General features: G+C 33.4%; 1 protein-coding gene across 1 annotated transcript in view; it reads left to right on the forward strand.

Annotated features, from left to right (window-relative positions):
• Positions 1-15,181, forward strand: part of LOC123657348 — a 49,675-nt gene extending 34,494 nt beyond the window's left edge. The window contains exons 3-6 of the mRNA XM_045592913.1: positions 12,608-12,682; positions 12,752-12,859; positions 14,162-14,299; positions 14,866-15,181. Of these exons, the coding sequence (XP_045448869.1) occupies positions 12,608-12,682; positions 12,752-12,859; positions 14,162-14,299; positions 14,866-15,137 (593 nt within the window). The 3' untranslated portion in view covers positions 15,138-15,181. The remainder of the gene's footprint in view (positions 1-12,607; positions 12,683-12,751; positions 12,860-14,161; positions 14,300-14,865) is intronic.
• The last annotated feature ends 3,909 nt before the right edge of the window (positions 15,182-19,090 follow it).

Here is a 19,090-nt window from a genome sequence, read left to right on the forward strand (position 1 = left end):
TGGCAAATTAAATTATTTCCGTGATCCTTGAATGATTAACTTAATGATAAAAAAATTACTGTGCTATAGAAATTGTGTAAGAATTCGTATTCTCGCTTGGGCTTCCCTAGTGCTACAAACTTTGACGTATACTCATGGAGAATGAAAATATAATCATAGCTTATCCACTAATTTAAACTTGAAATGACAAAAAAATGGATATACCTACGGACAAAAACGTGGAAAACTTTACCCCCGAGCACATATGGCGCTAAAATTACATTATGGAAAAAACATTAACGATCGATTCAAAGGAGAATATAAAAGAAAATTTATATTCTTCATAAATTACTAAGCTTATCGCATTATCATAATCTTCTTCTATATATTAATACGTGAAGCAAAAACTTTGTACCCCTTTTTGCGAAAATTGCGAGGACGGAGGCGTATGAAATTTCGCACACTTATAGTTTATAGGAGTGCAGAATGCTAATATTTTTTTAAAATTTACTTAATTTAAATTTAATTTTAATTAAAAATATATTTAAAAAAAAAACATTACGCACACTACCATGTATTTGACACACACACGCATATTATACTCTTTTGTCAATTGTCAGTCTGTAGTCAAATTGAATATTTTACAAAAAGGTTCCTTATTTTCATTTTTTTTTTTTGGTTTTCTTTAAATTAAATTTTTAATTATGGACGAATTTCGACCTCTAGACGACCACTTGTCATAATAATAACTTCTAGTTACTAAACAAACCTCTCAATCGTAAAAAACAGTGTATGTATGTATAAAGCACGTACAATAATCTTATTGACAATTCATGTCATATTTAGAATAATATTATTTTATTCCCTTTAGAATTTAGTTGGCTTGTCGCCATCTAAAGTAAATAGTATACGTCTGTAGATATGTAGAAATATTTTTACTATCAATTAAACGCCTTTAGAACTTGTACGATTCCTTTTGTGAGACACATTAATAATAGATATATAGTATTCACTGTAGCGTAAAGTATAGTCATACATAATTTATTATTTCATTTATTACGAACTATTTATTATCTTTTGAAGTAAAATTTCTTTACGCACGCTTGTCTTGAGGAGTTAACTGGTGCGCGATGAGAGCGTTATAAAAAGTGTGATCAGGTGAGGCGAACGGAAGTTGAGAAGGAGATGTAAGTTAGTGAAGATAGAAAGTTTTACTTCATTCGTGTGGTCTAAAGCACACTCGATATTTTACAATTGTAGTTACATATTATACTGAATTATATCTATATAATTTGTTATAAATATAGCCAGTAACCATAATTAATTAAAGACGAACACTAATGACTAAAGTCTTATACTTCACACAGTTTATACTTCAAAGCGTCGTTTGAGAGAAGTCGGAAAGGTATTTGAAATATTCATCAAGCAGTTTTCAACTTCAATTTCAAAAGCAGAAGTTTGAGTATTCAACTTAGTTACCTGAAAAGCTCGATTCGACTGATTTTATTTAGCGCCCCTATTTTGTAATGTCACCTTGACCTGGCCCGATTGTAGACTACGTCATAAAGACAGATAATTCAAAATATATTTTTAATCCGAAATGAGGTTGGCGTAAGTACGTACTTTAATAAAATTTATGTACAATTCGTTTCTCTGTGCCTGATGGAAATGGATTCTAATGACCTATATTATATCTACGATACCGGATTCGGTACTTTCATGGCTATGCAACTATTTGTTTTTGCAACAAAATTCTTTCCGAAATATCCACATTACGTATTAAATAATAGAAACAATAAAGAACAAAAGTGATATGGTTACGGCTATTAAAAAAATCGATTCGGTAACAGATATAAGGGTTCAATGGATTTATCAAAGTAAAAGTAAAAGAATGAAATAATAAACAAACCATACGACGCGTGTGGGGTAAATGGCGATGTGTAGTAGTTCAACTGGACAAAGTGTCCCTAATTGAAATTATTCGAAACTTAAATGTGCGTTTCTGTTATGGTTACGGAACTTTTTTATTTCGGACTAGCTGTGCCCGTGACTTTGTCCGCGACTTTGTCCGCGTGGAATTTTATAAAAAAAGTTATTGTTCAGTTCGCAGAATTAAAAAATTTCTAAAATAAAAGGAGCCTAAGTTATTCCTTACTACATCACCTATCTGCTAGTGAAAGTGCCGTTAAAATCGGCCCAGCAGTTTCAGAGATTAGCCGGAACAATCAGACAGAGAGACAAAAATTATTTAAAAAAAATGTTATTTTGGTATATGTACCGTGTATTATACATACATATGAATTTAGTTAAAAGCGGTTATTTTAATATTACAAACAGAAACTCCATTTTTTATTTATTTATATCCGGTAGATTACAATTACGGAGCTCCATAATATCCCTAGATAGTACAATACATTTTCTCACTAAAATAAAAATATTAATTATTAATAACCGAATGTTAACATTGATCCCTAATCCCTAATATTATAAATGTGAATGTAAATTTATTTGTTACGTTTTCACGCGAAAACGTAACGTACGTAACCGATCGTCGTAAAACCCTGTACACATATTCTTAGAGGTATTAGAAGTAACATGGGATACTTTTTATTTAAAAAAACCAAATCGAGCGATCCGTGTGTAAGAGCTAAATAGTTAATAAATAAATTGACTGTTTTTATTTTATTTTTATTGTATCTAATATTAAATATTACACCAAGACTCGTAGTATGAAAGTATTTTCATTATTCATGTCAAGCTCAAAACCAATTAAAATATTAGTAGTCATATTAAACGTTCAAGTAAGAGGATAATAATAAAATATATTAAAATGTATAAGTTCTATTAAATAACGTAGCAAATATATTGAATTTGAACTGAAAATTAGTAATAACACGTTTTCTTTTATGAAATGGAATCCCTTCCATTTTCACGGTACAATAGAAACTCTAAGGTAAAAACATTTAAACTCGTACCTATCATTTAGACACCAAGGACTTTCCCTTATTGTTCTTTTAAACGAAACACGAAAAGAGAATATAAAAAGTAACTGCTCCATCAAAGTCATTATATTCATATTAAAAAAGGCCATAAATTCTGACATTTCAGTTTTTCTCCCGCGAGGTTTCGATCACGTGGCTCGTGTTCGTCCTATTATGAACTGTAGAAATTAAGGATTAAAGTTCATTTTACGTGAAACACTTTGTTTATTGCGATAGATTAAACGTTTTTGTTATTCGTTTTTTTATCAAGGTTAACCTTAATGTTATACATAAACTATTAGTTCATTTTGAAATACTTTTATCAAGCTTTTAAAGTAATTTTTTTACGTTCGTTAAGTAAGTATATTTAATTGCCTTGTGTCGGAATAAATATTTTCATTTCATTGTTAATACCTAATGGTAAATTGCGACAAGTTTCGTTTAGTTTTATCGACAGATAACATGCAAGCGTTATTAAATGAAAATCAGTGACGTAGCGAGCTTAACTCGCGCCCGGGCACAATACCTTTTTAGCGCCTCTTCCCGTTCGAAAACCATATAATATCTAGCATTTTTTTTTTGTTTTGCGGACCGTTTGGTGCCCCTTTGTTTAGTGCCCGGGCATGATGCTCCCTCTTGCCCCCCCCCCCCCTATATAGTGTCATGATTTATCATTCCAGCCTATAGCAATCCGCTGCTGGACATAGGCCTCCACAAGTTCGCGCTAAAAATACGTGAACTCATGTGTTTTGCCCATAGTCACCACGCTGGGCAGGCGGGCTGGTGACCGCAGGGCTGGCTTTGTCGCACCGAAGACGCTGCGGCCCGTCTTCGGCCTGTGTGTTTCAAAGCCAACGGTTAGATGGTTATCCCGCCATCGGTCGGCTTCTTAAGTTCCAAGGTGGTAATGGAACTTTGTTATCCCTTAGTCGCCTCTTACGACACCCACGGGAAGAGAGTATATAGTGTATATTTTTGTTACTTTTCCAGTACTACCGGTAGCAGTACTACCGGTAACAGGCCAGTAATAGCCCGCAGATAGCCTACTAGGAACTGGGCTATTCTGACACAATACGAGAAAGTTTAAAACTTAATCCGTCACTACCCGAGTAGAAATTTTTTCGACTTCCTGAGAAGGACCGGACCAGGCATGCCTGATCAGGATTAGATAAGGCATGTAACGCAGATGATTGGTCTGGACCCGATCAGGAAATCTCATCTCATCCTGATCAGCCGGTTCGGTCCGGTCCTTTTAAAAAACACGAATGTATATTCTTGAAAAAATTGTTTAACAAAAAAAAAACGACGATATTATAAATGTTACTTAACATAATTATTATGATATTTATTTCCGTTTATTTTTTCCAATGTATTATTTATTTATGTTTTTACTTTAGATATTAATTATTTATATTTATTTTTATGTTATTAATTAATTATTATTAATTAAATTTTATTTCTTAACTTCTAATATTTAACTACTAATTAACTATTTCCTATTACTTACGACTGCTCCACTGTGTAGAAATGGACTCCTTGCTAGACTCTCTTAATAACTGTATATATACTAAGTGCGCTTAAAAACTTTAATAGCGCGATTCAGGCTCAGTTCGCGTAATTTCTTTCAGGCTATCCTGATCTGGACCGGACCTGGTCCTGATGAAGTATGCCTTACCATACTTGGTTATATTTTACATCAGGCTATCTTTGTCTGGACCGGACCTGGTCCTGATTCAGTATGCCTTACCATACTTGATTATATTTTACATCAGGCTATCCTTGTCTGGACCGGACCTGGTCCTGATCCAGTATGCCTTACCATACTTGATTATATTTTACATCAGGCTATCTTTGTCTGGACCGGACCTGGTCCTGATAGAGCTTGGCGGATCAGGCGTACCTTATCCTATCCTGATCCGGTCCAGATACATGATCTGGTTGAGCCTGATCTTTTTTCTACTCGGGTATACGCCACTGTAGAAACTACTCATTAGGTTTTTAGGATTATACAGATAAGCGGGATTAACTGCTTTACATGGCGTACGTTTCAATTAACAATGGCAAAATCCACGTACACTAATATCTAGATTAGAAACAATTACTTTCGTGACCGTAACAGAGCAGATATCATGTCATATTTTTAAAATTATGTATGACGTATCAGTTTAAGTTTACTATTTTAGTTATATGTACAGCAAACAACAGTATCACCAACCGCTATAAATACTACCGCTATAAAACCAACAGCTTCTTATAAACTATTCTTATCATAAAGCATATAACAAATAATATAGCCAATAACAGGTTTCCCTAAAATTAACAAATTGGTATTATGGAGATATCGTTGACAAAAAAGAAAATAACAGTCACAATCAGTACATTCTAATACACAAAACAAGTAATTACGTATTACATTCCCTAATAAATACATAATTAATGTAATTTAATGGAATATGGATAATTGTTTTATATGTATAGCCTCATTTTGTGTACCAAAGTGACTGACTTATTATAGCTATAGTGTATTCAGGGGTGGCTCTAGCCCATCCCGAGTAGAAAAAAGATCAGGCTCAACCAGATCATGTATCTGGACCGGATCAGGATAGGATAAGGTACGCCTGATCCGCCAAGCTCTATCAGGACCAGGTCCGGTCCAGACAAAGATAGCCTGATGTAAAATATAATCAAGTATGGTAAGGCATACTGGATCAGGACCAGGTCCGGTCCAGACAAGGATAGCCTGATGTAAAATATAATCAAGTATGGTAAGGCATACTGAATCAGGACCAGGTCCGGTCCAGACAAAGATAGCCTGATGTAAAATATAACCAAGTATGGTAAGGCATACTTCATCAGGACCAGGTCCGGTCCAGATCAGGATAGCCTGAAAGAAATTACGCGAACTGAGCCTGAATCGCGCTATTAAAGTTTTTAAGCGCACTTAGTATATATACAGTTATTAGGAGAGTCTAGCAAGGAGTCCATTTCTACACAGTGGAGCAGTCGTAAGTAATAGGAAATAGTTAATTAGTAGTTAAATATTAGAAGTTAAGAAATAAAATTTAATTAATAATAATTAATTAATAACATAAAAATAAATATAAATAATTAATATCTAAAGTAAAAACATAAATAAATAATACATTGGAAAAAATAAACGGAAATAAATATCATAATAATTATGTTAAGTAACATTTATAATATCGTCGTTTTTTTTTTGTTAAACAATTTTTTCAAGAATATACATTCGTGTTTTTTAAAAGGACCGGACCGAACCGGCTGATCAGGATGAGATGAGATTTCCTGATCGGGTCCAGACCAATCATCTGCGTTACATGCCTTATCTAATCCTGATCAGGCATGCCTGGTCCGGTCCTTCTCAGGAAGTCGAAAAAATTTCTACTCGGGATGTTGCGCCCGGTTAAAGAAGAAATAAAGTTTAGCCCATAACGTGAGGATAACATTTTATGAAAAAGATATTATGTTATTATTAATGAAACTTAGAAATAAATATCGATTTTTAATATTTCGTCAATTCCAACTATCAACCAATATCTATCGATTTGTGCCTTTGCATCCTAGGGACTTTCAGCGCACTCTAAAACACGGCGCCCGGCTGTAACGAGCCCTTGCACTATTAGTAAAGAACCTCCTCTGAATGTATTCGTGTAATAATATAATAGACTATAGTTTACATATGTACCTACACACTATGTGTAAATATTTTATTAATTATGCAGTATCGTTTACCAATCGACACAGTTGGATTATATGTCCTCTAACATGCTATAAAGTGTACTACATTGTATTAAAACCACATATTTTTAATATTTCTAATGTCAATAAGAATAATAATCTAATAAAAAGCAATTTAACGGAATAAATAGTGTTGTAGTCGTAACAAAGCGCACCTAAAAAAAAACGACTTTTATGAAGGTCGGTGATGTCATTTCGCGAAGCAATAGAGAGAATGTTTTCTTTGGCCTTGAACGACTGCACTTGGTACTAGCGCGATTTCCCTATTGTATTATGATTTTAATTTTTCTTCTGTATCTTCAATTGTTTGGAAACAAAGAAGCCTACGTCTCTTCAAACAAATGAGTAATATTCTGAGATTCTCTAAAATTCGTCTGCTTACTAAAAAAGTTAAGTAGGTACATATATGAAAAGGAAAAGGAAAATGGTTTATAGTAAAACCTTGTATAAGTTATTATTTATGACCATTGATTTGAATTAACGATTCCTAACAATTATGAGAAGATTCTTAAAAAACATGCTTTTATTTAAATGCGCTTAAACTAAAATAAACTTTTCCTTTAAAACTTTTATTATCAACATACAACGTCACAGAACAGTTTTTATAATACAAAAGCTTGTCTTAACATTTTTAATACTCGTATCTACTAAGTATGAAAATTTTAAAAGTTAAAATCAATTATTAAATTTACTTGTTTATATATACATAAGTACATTTTAAATCAGCAGCAAATAAACCTTTCTTTTGAGACCCATATTGTAGAAAAGCATAAAAAACTTTGTCCATCATTTTTAAAAGTCCACCATATTGGATTTAGAGTGACGTCACTTTACTTTTCAAGATATTCTCATTTAAAATACATAACCCGGTATAAAATTAACAGAAAATTGTACAATTACTTTCATTTTATGCACTTAACAGTTCGCAAAACACGATGTTACGATGCTACAGGGGCGCCAAAGCTGCACAACACGGTGCAAAGGCAGAAATCGTTGATATCGTCGATTTGTTTTTTATGTAACTAGGTCGGCAATAAACGTACCTACGACTCTATCCCCAATTCCCACCAGGAGCACTGGTCATCTTACTCACCAACAGGAACACAACACTGCTTGAAAACAGTATTATTTAACTGTGATCTTCTGTAAGGTCGAGCTACCCCAGTCGGGCTGCTCCATATTTTGAGCAGGAAATTTCATGCTGTACCCTACCTCAGTTAAATATAAGTATATGATATTTGTAACTCACGAAATATAGACATTTATTTCCAAATGTCGTTTTATAATTATTTTTATACACAAATTTAACCCGAACGTTTTCATCTTATTGCCCTTTTTTCTTCTATCAAAGAGCGCCACGGAATGAATTGTGTCCGGGCGCTACATAGACTAGAGACGCCCCTGTTAATATCTATAGCCAGTATTACACATGTATAGTATACTGTAGCTATAAAATGATGTAATTATATATATTTAAATATATTTAAAAACTTTCAGAGTGTATCTATTACATGCAAACAAATCTTTTCTCTACGTAATATTAGCATAAGAAACAAATGATGTAATAACAATAATTCAAACATCTATGAAGCCCCTACTGTACAAGGATTACAAAGAAACCTACCGTTCTTACGCAGAAAACAAAACGTGGCTTAAATATTTCTTACTGTTGTAATGTTTATTATTTCTAGTAAAACGGAGTATTAGAATAGGATAGTAATCTGCGCCTTGTGGTTTCACTCACATTTGTTCCATTTCCGTGGAAATTATAGGTCGATGAGCAGGGTGAACATATCTTTTTAAAGAATTACGTGTCTTGAAACTACTTACAAAGTTTGGCCAGAAAGCATTGTCAAAATGAAAAAAATAAAGCTTGACATTGTAGTAGGTAAACACTCTTAATTAACTTCACATCCTTTCAAGTTTATATTATTTATACGGATATTTTAATCACCTATCATCAATCGAAAATAATAGGTATACATATAACTGTACGTGTCCATTTATAGTAATTAGGTACGCAATACAATACAATAGATTCAAATCGGAAATACAGCGTTTAAAAGGAGATTTGGTTTATTGTATTTTTGTTTTTTGTATTACAGATTAACTTTTCCAAGAAAGATTGTTTTTAAAAAATACTTTGACAGATTTTATTTTCGAAGTTAGTGTCTGATTAAAGAATGTTTCACTATGTTATTTGATAATGATTTGATTTGTGAATAATCATCATCATCATCAGCTGGACATAGGCCTCCCCAAGTTTGCGCCAAACATCCCGGTTTTCCGCAATCCTCATCCAGCCTACACCGGCAATCTTACGTAATAAATAATAAGTAATAAGTAAGTTGTGAATAATTATTGAGATTGAAGAAAGTATAATAAATGACACGTCAAGAAATTTCGTTCCAGATTCCTAGAGGCTTTAATTAAATCTAAATAGAATACTCTCGAGGCATAAATCAAAATATAATAACTTAAATCAGTGGAAGTTTCACGCTGACAACGATTTTCGTGTAGAGGTTCGTGTAGTCGCCTAAACGGTCGCAAGTTCGATGCCCGCTCGGCGCAGATATGTCTAATATGTAGATATAAATATATTTTCTGGTCTAGATGTATGTCCTTGTAGGTCTCCACATCATGCCTATGAGATCACTTTAATAATTTATGTTGTTAAGTCCTTTTATTGTAAATAATGGCCACAAATAAGTTGCACTGACTTTAGACGAGATTGGTTAAATTAAAGTCATAAAAATGTCACCAATCTATAATGATTTATATTTTTTTGTTTAATTGTTTATCTGTATTAATAAAAATGAACCACTGAAATGAATGTACCCGCCATAACACCCGAACGACTGTACCAAATTAAATAATCCTTTTTTTGTGTTCGTTATTGCCAAAACAACAAAAACATAGTTGGTACGAAGGTGGGCGCGCCAGATATTGTACAATAAAGACCCTTACTCGCTAATTTATTGATTTGCATAAGCCTAAACTATTGAAGACAAATGAAATTCTGTAATTCTAACAATGTTTTCAACCATGACGCCAAAAACCAAGACGCAATTTTAGAAATTCTACTTATATAATTGTAGAATAAGAATAGATATAAACATGGTTTTCATTAAAAGTGCATCAAAGTTTAACGAAATTCTAAACTTCTTACTTAATACGTTTTGACTCTGCCGGTCTTAGTTAAATCTACGGTCGAAAGTGAGAAATCTTGGCAAAGTATACTCGTCTTCTGTGAGACTGTTATACGACAGAAGGGAAGGTAGAAAGACCGAGAGAGTCCAATGTCTCAGCGGCGCATATAGGACTCAAGAGAGTAGGGCCGAGACGGTATTATAACACCAATTCATTGTCGCCATAATGAGGATGCACAATTTCTCGTGAGAAGAGACGACGAGCTAAATTTTAGTTAGCACGTTTGTCGATATAGAGTGAGTAGACTTGGGGAGTTGAGGAGTTCAGTCTCGAACGATAGCAGGCGGGACTGTAGACGAATGTGAAAGCGTACCCATAATCCCGCTTATTGCGCTACGACGATACACCGTGGGGTTTTAGTTAGTAAGAGTCTGGCATAACTCTCCCTCTGTTCTGGGCGAAAAGTATCCATGAGGATTTCACCACGATAAAAAAAGGTGAGATAAGCCGATATGAATGAAGTTAGATAATGGATTCAAATTTTAAGTCTTATTAAAATACAATATACGTAAATAACATTACATTCGTATATCTAACTTCTTTATAAGGAAATTCACTTCGTAAATAATAAAATTAATTAGAGACGCGCATATTCCGTTAGTATTTCCGTAAATTTTACTAAGGTTTTTCGTTGTAATATTATTTGAATTTACCTACAGAACTAATGAAGTGCTGTGTTGCAAAATAATAAAAAAAGTTACTAAATATACTACATGTTAGCGTTAAAAATTATTATAAATATAGAAAAAATAAAATAAGTTGAATAACGGGGTGGAAGTAACACGTAAGACCGTTGATCCAATTACATGCCTATATAAACAACAACATTGGCGAAGGTGTTGAAAAGTCTTCTTAGAAGATTTACAGAAGCATTTTACGTCAAATGTTTATTTCATTTTAGATCGATCCTAGATTCTTTTCTTTTTTAATATATATAAATAATCTGCCATTTTATGTTAAAGTTTTTTGTGATATAGTGTTATTTCTTGATGATAAATCGCTTATTTTTAAATTTGATAGGAAAAAAGATATGCATCCAAAAAAAAAATTGGAAATAAATAACAAGATTCTTAGTGTCAGTGATAATACAGTTTTGTTAGAGATAAATTTGAATTCGAAACTTTAGTGGAATTCCCATTTGTCATCCTTGAATGGTAGACTCAGCTCCACAGCATTCGCAATTAGAAAAGTTTGACAACTGACCGACATTGCTACTGCGCGTTTAATATATTTTAGCTATATATCTTAATCCATAGTGTCTTACGGTATTTTACTGTGCGGTAATGCTAGACATATTTAGACTATTTATTTTGCAAAAAATGGCTATTCGCAGCATTAATGATCTTGGTGCTCGAGTTTCTCTGAGGTATCTTTTTCATAAGGTAGACATACTAACAATTGCGTAGCGTATATTTATATCAATATTATGTTTATTATTTTTAGTTAAAATCACAATATAAATAAAGAATTACAAAATTGTAACTCCAAGTTTCCGACTACGATAAGTAAACGTGTCCTTTTTAGGTTGTGGTATTCGTATTATATAATAAAATCCCACAATTTTGAAATTCTCTGAGAATAAATTTAAAGTTTGTATAAAAAAAAATAACTAAAGCTTATTATTCAGTGTATGATATCATAAATGATAAAAGATGTGTGGCTTTAACGACGTTGTAATTCAATCAAAATATTACCGTATAACAACACAGCTTTTTTTAACCGACTTCCAAAAAAGGAGGAGGTTCTCAATTCGACTGTATTTTTTTTTTTTTTTTTTATGTATGTTACATCAGAACTTTTGACCGGGTAGACCGATTTCGACAAATTTTGTTTTAATCGAAAGGTGGCGTGTGCCAATTGGTCCCATTTAAATTTATTTGAGATCTAACAACTACTATTCGAGTTATATCTAATAATGCGTTTTTACTTGACGCTTTTTTCGTCGACCTACGTTGTATTATACCGCATAACTTTCTACTGCATGTACTGATTTTGATAATTCTTTTTTTGTTAGAAAGAAGATATTCCTAGTTTGGTACTGTGATAAGGAAACCAGGATCTGATGATGGAATCCTAGAGAAATCGAGGGAAACTCTCAAAAATCCGTAAAAACTTTTTACTGGGTGTACCGATTTTGATAATTTTTAATTTAATCGAAAGCTGGTGTTTATCATATGGTTACATATAAATTTTATCGAGATCTGATAACTACTTTTTGAGTAATCTTTGATAACGCGTAGTTGCTTGACTATTTTTTCGTCGATCTACGTTGTATTACTTGTCGATGTAATTGAAGTCGGTTTTTTTTTCGTTTGCGAGCAAACACAATTATTTGAAGAGTAACTGCAGAGTTTCTTGCCGGTTCTTCCCCGCAGAATTTGCATTCCAAACCGGTGGTAGCTTCACTTCTAAAAATAATAACAATCCCTGATATGTAAATTGACGATTGAGGTGTTTAATTTTGAAGCCTATTTGAATTTGTAACATTCGAAACTGCAGTAAATCAGCAATGCTTGCGAGTTTTAATATAATTTTAAATAATTATTTGTTAAATAAATAGATAAAACGTAAAATATATTAAGTGCGTTAATATCTACATATTAAATGAAATTTTCTGTATCCTACATACAATAATATCTATTATTAATAACATTATTTTCTTTTTGAATTTTAGATCGAAGATTCTCGGAAAGGCGGTGGTACATTTTTAGTGCCGATGAACGGAGGTATTTGGACCATGTGCGTCTCTTTGAAAGGTAAATTAAACAATAAAATGACACTATATTTTTATTTATATCGCTAATATCTATTTTCCCTTTTTGTAGAAGAAGAAGTTTCAATTCTGTCCAGAGCCGGATTTCCAAAAGAGCCGCTGTGCACAAATTATTTGGCTGATGATGAAGATGATGAACAGAGAGGAGATTGGCAACATCGTAAGTAAAATACTATAAATGAGGATGTACCTACTTGTTTTCCTATATTCAAATGCGGATGTAATAAAGAGATATCAACTAACTATACTAAACACTATTACTAGATACATATTAATATTGTATTAGAAATATCCAAAAATGGTTTCATGCATTAATCTCCAATAATAATAATTGTGTTTGCTGGCAAACGAAAAAAAACGACTTTAATTACATCGACAAGTAATACAACGTAGGTAGACGAAAAATAGTCTAGTATATCTACTTAACATAGATTAAAATATATATATGGTCGAATTGAGTAACCTCCTCCTTTTTTGAAGTCGGTTAAAAATTAATATCCATTACTGTGACCTTAGCTGAAAGTAAATTATTTTCGATACTAAGCTTACTGGAAACGACTTTGACACGAGAAACTATGAACAATTCTCGCTTCAACAAAGTTTCCAATCTAGGTGATCAGTTATAATGGAAACCTTCCAAATTAAAGCAGTAATATCTCATAACATTTATTATTTTCAAACAATTAACACAGAAAATTTAAGTAATAAGTTTGTCGATGTTATTATCGTTTTGCCCTTAGCGTGTCATGTCGTGACGCTCCCTAATTGAAATGCTCGACGTCGCTTAAACTAACGCCTAGTAAAAAATCGATTAAGTAATTGTTTTTTATAAATTATTTTTAGTGCAATAATTACCGGTACGACCTGTAAAATATTCTTCTATAATCCACGTGTACGATAAGCACTAAGCTGATTCGGTTCGGCAATTGTCAAATTTCAAATTGATTACTTCAAAGCCTCGGAGCTATTATACAAATGGCTAACGGTTGACTGTCGACTATAACTTTGAGTTCAGCGAACGTCGTAGGCCATATTGATTAAGTAATTGTGTCATTTTAGTGATGATTGATTAATTCATCCAGTTACATCCCACAGCTAAACAGCCAATCCAATCTAAGGGTGCTTAACCCACCACGCTATTCCACTGCGGGTTGGCAGATTATATTCATCCACTATGAGTGACAACTGCTTTCAGATGTCTACGATAACAACCAAGACCGACAGTTTTACGTGCTCTCCGAAGCACGTTGGTGAGACCCATTAGGACAGGCGTCCAGACCGGAAATAAATATTTGTACAAATACGATAAGCAATCCTAAGCCGGAATCAAACCCATAATCGACAATGTTTAGACGCCTACACGAACCATTACACAAGCAGTCGCCTTGCCGTTTTGCATTGCGACTTATTGTGACGAGGAAGTGAGTAATTTTTGAATCATTAATATTATGTAATTTAATAGGTATGCAGAACCTATCAATATCTTGCGCATTGGTGTGTCTCATCGTGTTGGGCAGCGCGGCGCTAGTCGGCGCTTTCGGAGTCTGCAAACATCAAATAAGCGCTGTGCTCATTACTGGTGTCATGTACCTTTTAGCTGGTGAGTTAATTAAACTGAAACATAAAGCATAGACGTTAACAACTACCTAGATAGCAAACGTTAAAGTTTTATTTTTATCGTGAATCGTAAACTTAGAAACTGTCGCAGATTACCTTAGAACAGTGATAATGTTGAAAAAATGGCAGTAGGTATAAGTTATACGACTGTTATGTTAGATTTTTATTTTTTCAAAGAGTTGAAAACACAGCACACGACTGGAAGTCACGGTTAAGAAAGGTATAAATAAACTGCATTATTAAGTACCTTTTTGTCACAATTATTTATCTACGTGTACTACTTATTTCAATGACTACGGAAAAAATATGCAGTTAGAGACTTATAAAAGAACGATATTAAGTTAACAATTTATTAATAAAAGCTTTATTGCAAACATAAAAAAGATACAGTTTAGAACAATTACAACACTATACATAAGTATGCATACTATATAACATAACTAATTATTAACATATTTATATTAACATAACTTTAACGCTAATGTCAATCGCTCCCAGGCAACATTTATTAAAGGTAAGGTTAAACTGTCATAATTACTTTTATTTCAGGACTATTCGCAATGTTCACATTAATGATAATACATTTCAAGCGTGTTCAACGAGTATCAACACGCAGCAGTTCCCATGGCGACGACACTGCAGACGGCGTTATAGGCCCAAGATACCCCGCTCTTCCGTTACTTTCCGCCAGAGAGTTCACAACCTCGTGGTCGCTAGAGCTTGGCTGGGGGGGCGTGGCACTGGCGACCACTACGTCCCTACTGTGGATATTGTTATCGAAAATAATGAGATACAACCCTATATCATCAATGTTATTGTGAATTTGCGTGGTTATTGTGCGTTTACACGGCGGGACTTCGGATGATTACTATTTCTAATTAAGAGACGGTAAAATTGAGTTGATATATTAATTAAATTGAAAAAAAATGTAATTTTGTGTAGGTACCATGATGATACTTGCAATAAATACACGACGAGCCCAGGCCGTGTAAATGCTAGATAAAGTCAATTAAATAATCCCAATATTTTAAGTAGATCATTTCTACCTAGGCGCTTTATATTGCGTCGTTATGTTTACAGTTTAGTAATACTAACGTAAGCCGCATTACCAAAAGCTTAAAAGTTGAGCAACACTTTTTTTCTAAATTATTAATTAAATATTGTGTAAATATTTATTTATTATTATTAATTAAATGACATTTAAATATTCTATCTTGCTATGAATTCTGAAATCCTTTACATAAGGCTTATTATTGTACAAAATATTAGCTTAGGCAATCGCCAAGCTTGTTGCCGTCCATTACAAAATGATATTCCAAACAATAAAACTTAATAAATTATTTTCTTCTTGCTTCCTATAAGTTTAGCGGAAATTAAAAGCCACAGCCCACACATTTATTCTGAATTTCTTCTCACGCATAATTCGTGTAGTTTGTAAAGCGTGCACAAGAAGTATATGGTATGAACTGATAAAACTAAGAAATTTAACTTTATTCTAATTGTGTTACGTGCGTGGAGTGCCGGAGGGGTCGTGGCTAGGCTAGGGGAGGTGGCACACGAAACGGGGGCAGCAAAATTACCATGATTTTCTTGATTGATAAAAAAATAATCTCAAATCGCCTCCGCGATGTAACATCCACACACAACTATGTAACACATAAAAAATACAAAATAATTCCTTTATTGAAGTCGGTTAATGAACTTCCTTCTTTACTGAAGCCAGTTAATCAACATAATGATGCTCGAGGCGGCAAATTTTTGGTGGGCCCCGGGCGGTAAAAAACCACGCTACGCCACTGTGTTTTACGACTAACGAGTATGATGCACGAATCTTTACAAATATTCCGAGCTTTTCCTATAGTTTCACAAGCTATGTCACTTGGCAGATATTATGGCGTCAGTACGCAGATATTTATACCAACCAATACAATTCAATTATGAAATATCTCCTATTAATTAGTATCTTCTTCGTGTTGCTTTTCAAGTCTCAATAAAAGAAATAAATGAAAATCTAATTACAATTAAAACTGTAAAATATATTTTGTAAAAGGAAGCTTCGGGTATTTTTTTTTTAATAATTAAATAATAATATTTTTGAACATTTAAAAGCGGCTTAAATGTTATTTTGCTAAATACATTTTGTCCAAGTGCACTCATTCCGCCAATCTTGAGCTTAAAATGTATAGTCTTAAATTTCTAAAATGCGTAAAAATATTTTTTATACTTTGCAATTTCTACTATTTACCTTAAGTTATATACATGTGTATATAATTCGAAATGCATTTGCTAGCTGTAAGGTAATGGCCTAGATTTAACATGATAAGACATTTAAGTGTTTTCTGTAATAATATTAATCACAATAAACTAGGAACATACTTAGTTGGTGCTGTGTGGCTACGGCACTAAAGAATTTAGCCACCCCCTCTCTTCCCGTGGGTGTCGTAAGAGGCGACTAAGGGATAACAATGTTCCACAACCACCTTGGAACTTAAGAAGCCGACCGATGGCGGGATAACCATCGAACTGGCTTTGAAATACACAGGCCGAAGACGGGCAGCAGCGTCTTCGGTGCGACAAAGCTAGTACTGCGGTCACCAACCCGCCTGCCCAGCGTGGTGACTATGGGCAAAACACATGAGTTCACGTTATTTTTGGCGTAAACTTGTGGAGGCCTATGTCCAGCAGTGGACTGTATAGGCTGTAATGATGATGACTTAGTTGGTAATTTAATAAGTATCTAATTATTTTATAGCAAAAATGTAGGATTGTGGTTTAAATATAATTTGGGTATGATGAAATAAGAAAATTTGTTAAAAAAAATGTTATTTCTACGTTTTATTTGCATCACATACCTATTTATAATAGATACATATATCTTACATACCTACAACGGAAACGAATGTATCTATGTATTAGTTATTATTTCTGCTGTCTATTTTTTTTTTTATTAGTCAAACTATACAAAGTTAACCTGACATAGTCTTTTCAAAAGTACTGACGCTTTATAAAAGTTTTGCAGTCCCTTTTCAGGTGTTACGTGAGAGATGTTATTAAATAATTTATAACGAAGTTGAACGTTGTTTGAAAGTTGGTGCTGTGAGTTAATATTAGATTTACTGTAGTGTACTTGTGAGCAGACGACGTAGGTAGTTTATTGTTAGTAAAAAAAAAAATAACAAAATTGTTATAGACGTATTAAATTTCAATAATATTTAACAAATAAAATTACATTTAATTACAAATAAAATTAACTATTATAATCAACGTGCTCATAAAAAACACGTAATTTTGATGTGAAACATTTAGGTTGAAGGCAGTGTCGACGCGTCCCCATACGCGCTATGATGAAATATATGTACTATTCTATATAGTAATTGAGTTGTCGCGTTTTTAAAGATTTTTTTATTCAAAATTTTTGTATATAAAGAAAATAATGTTTATTTAAGTTTTTCGCATCTGCCAACCATCACGTGACGGGTCATTTTTTTTTGAACGCTGGGAAATGCTTTTATTCACCCTGTCGATGGGTCCGGCGGGAGTGTTAGGCTCCTGGCACAACAGAACAATCCAGAATACCCATTAAAACTCAGCGGTGCCCTCATCATCATAGCGGGGCGCCACGGAATTGCTTACGCATGCTTCCGTGACGTCCTGACGGTTAGCCCGCCAGTGGGCGGTCGCCTTCGCCCAAAGACGGGCACTGTGAGCGCTACATTACCCCGGTGACGAATGGGAGGTATGGTACCCTTCTCCCACTCTATTGTGAAGGGTGAAGAAGCAAATATTAGCGTCTCCTTCCTTCTGGTCGTCACAATAGTAAAGTATAGTTTAAGGTCAATTTAAGCAGGTACAACATAAAATGAGGTTAACGAAATAGATAGTAAGTAAGATTTTAAATTAACATGGTTATTTTCATTACTGTAATTATTTCAAACGGGATATTATTACACAGCAAACGTACGGAAAAGGAGTTAGTCCGAATAGATGGGCACTTCTAATGCCGTCAAGATCTACCTGTGTTACTTTAGTCTCGTGAACAAGACATTCGTAGATAATGTCGAAATATCGAACTCTGCAAAATAAAAATAAAAAACATTGTAGGTACATATCCCGTTTTAAATAATTTTAGTCAAGTTAGTAAGTATTTTTAATTGTAAAGACAGATAGATGCAAATTGTGAAGAAAATGGGTATTGTAATCGCCCAATAGTCATAAAGGCCTTAAATAAGTTATTATTTAAGGTTATAGTTGAAAATGTGCTAAGAAGATATATTATTTTATTTTCCTAAAAATCAAAGCTCAAATATACCCCGTCATTTGTTTAATATTAGCCAGTAGTGTTGTTCAGTGGCGTAGCGTGGGGGGGGGGACATAACCCCGGGCGACCACGACAACAATGACAATTGTGCTTGCAATGAGTGTGTTAAATTAATTTGTTAAAAAAAAATTAAAATAATTGGTAAGGGCGGTAAATAATTGGTGGACTCCGGGCGGCAAAAACCACGCTACGCCACCGATTATTGATATTTCTCCTCAACATACTACATAGTTATCAATATCGCAGTCATCATTTAGCATCTTGCACAAGTGTGTGAAAGAATTGTAGAAGCTTTGTAAAAAAATAATAAAACCGAATAAAATATTAGTAACCTTGAGTATGCGCTGTGATGATTGTTATTGCCATTTGTATAATATTTCTAATTGACTATAAATTTCTTCTCTTTTAATATTTGTTTTTAATTATATATTTAATTAGGTACTGCAAATTTGTGAT

Source organism: Melitaea cinxia, chromosome 10 (assembly GCF_905220565.1).
Source record: "Melitaea cinxia chromosome 10, ilMelCinx1.1, whole genome shotgun sequence".
Classification (NCBI taxonomy): domain Eukaryota; kingdom Metazoa; phylum Arthropoda; class Insecta; order Lepidoptera; family Nymphalidae; genus Melitaea; species Melitaea cinxia.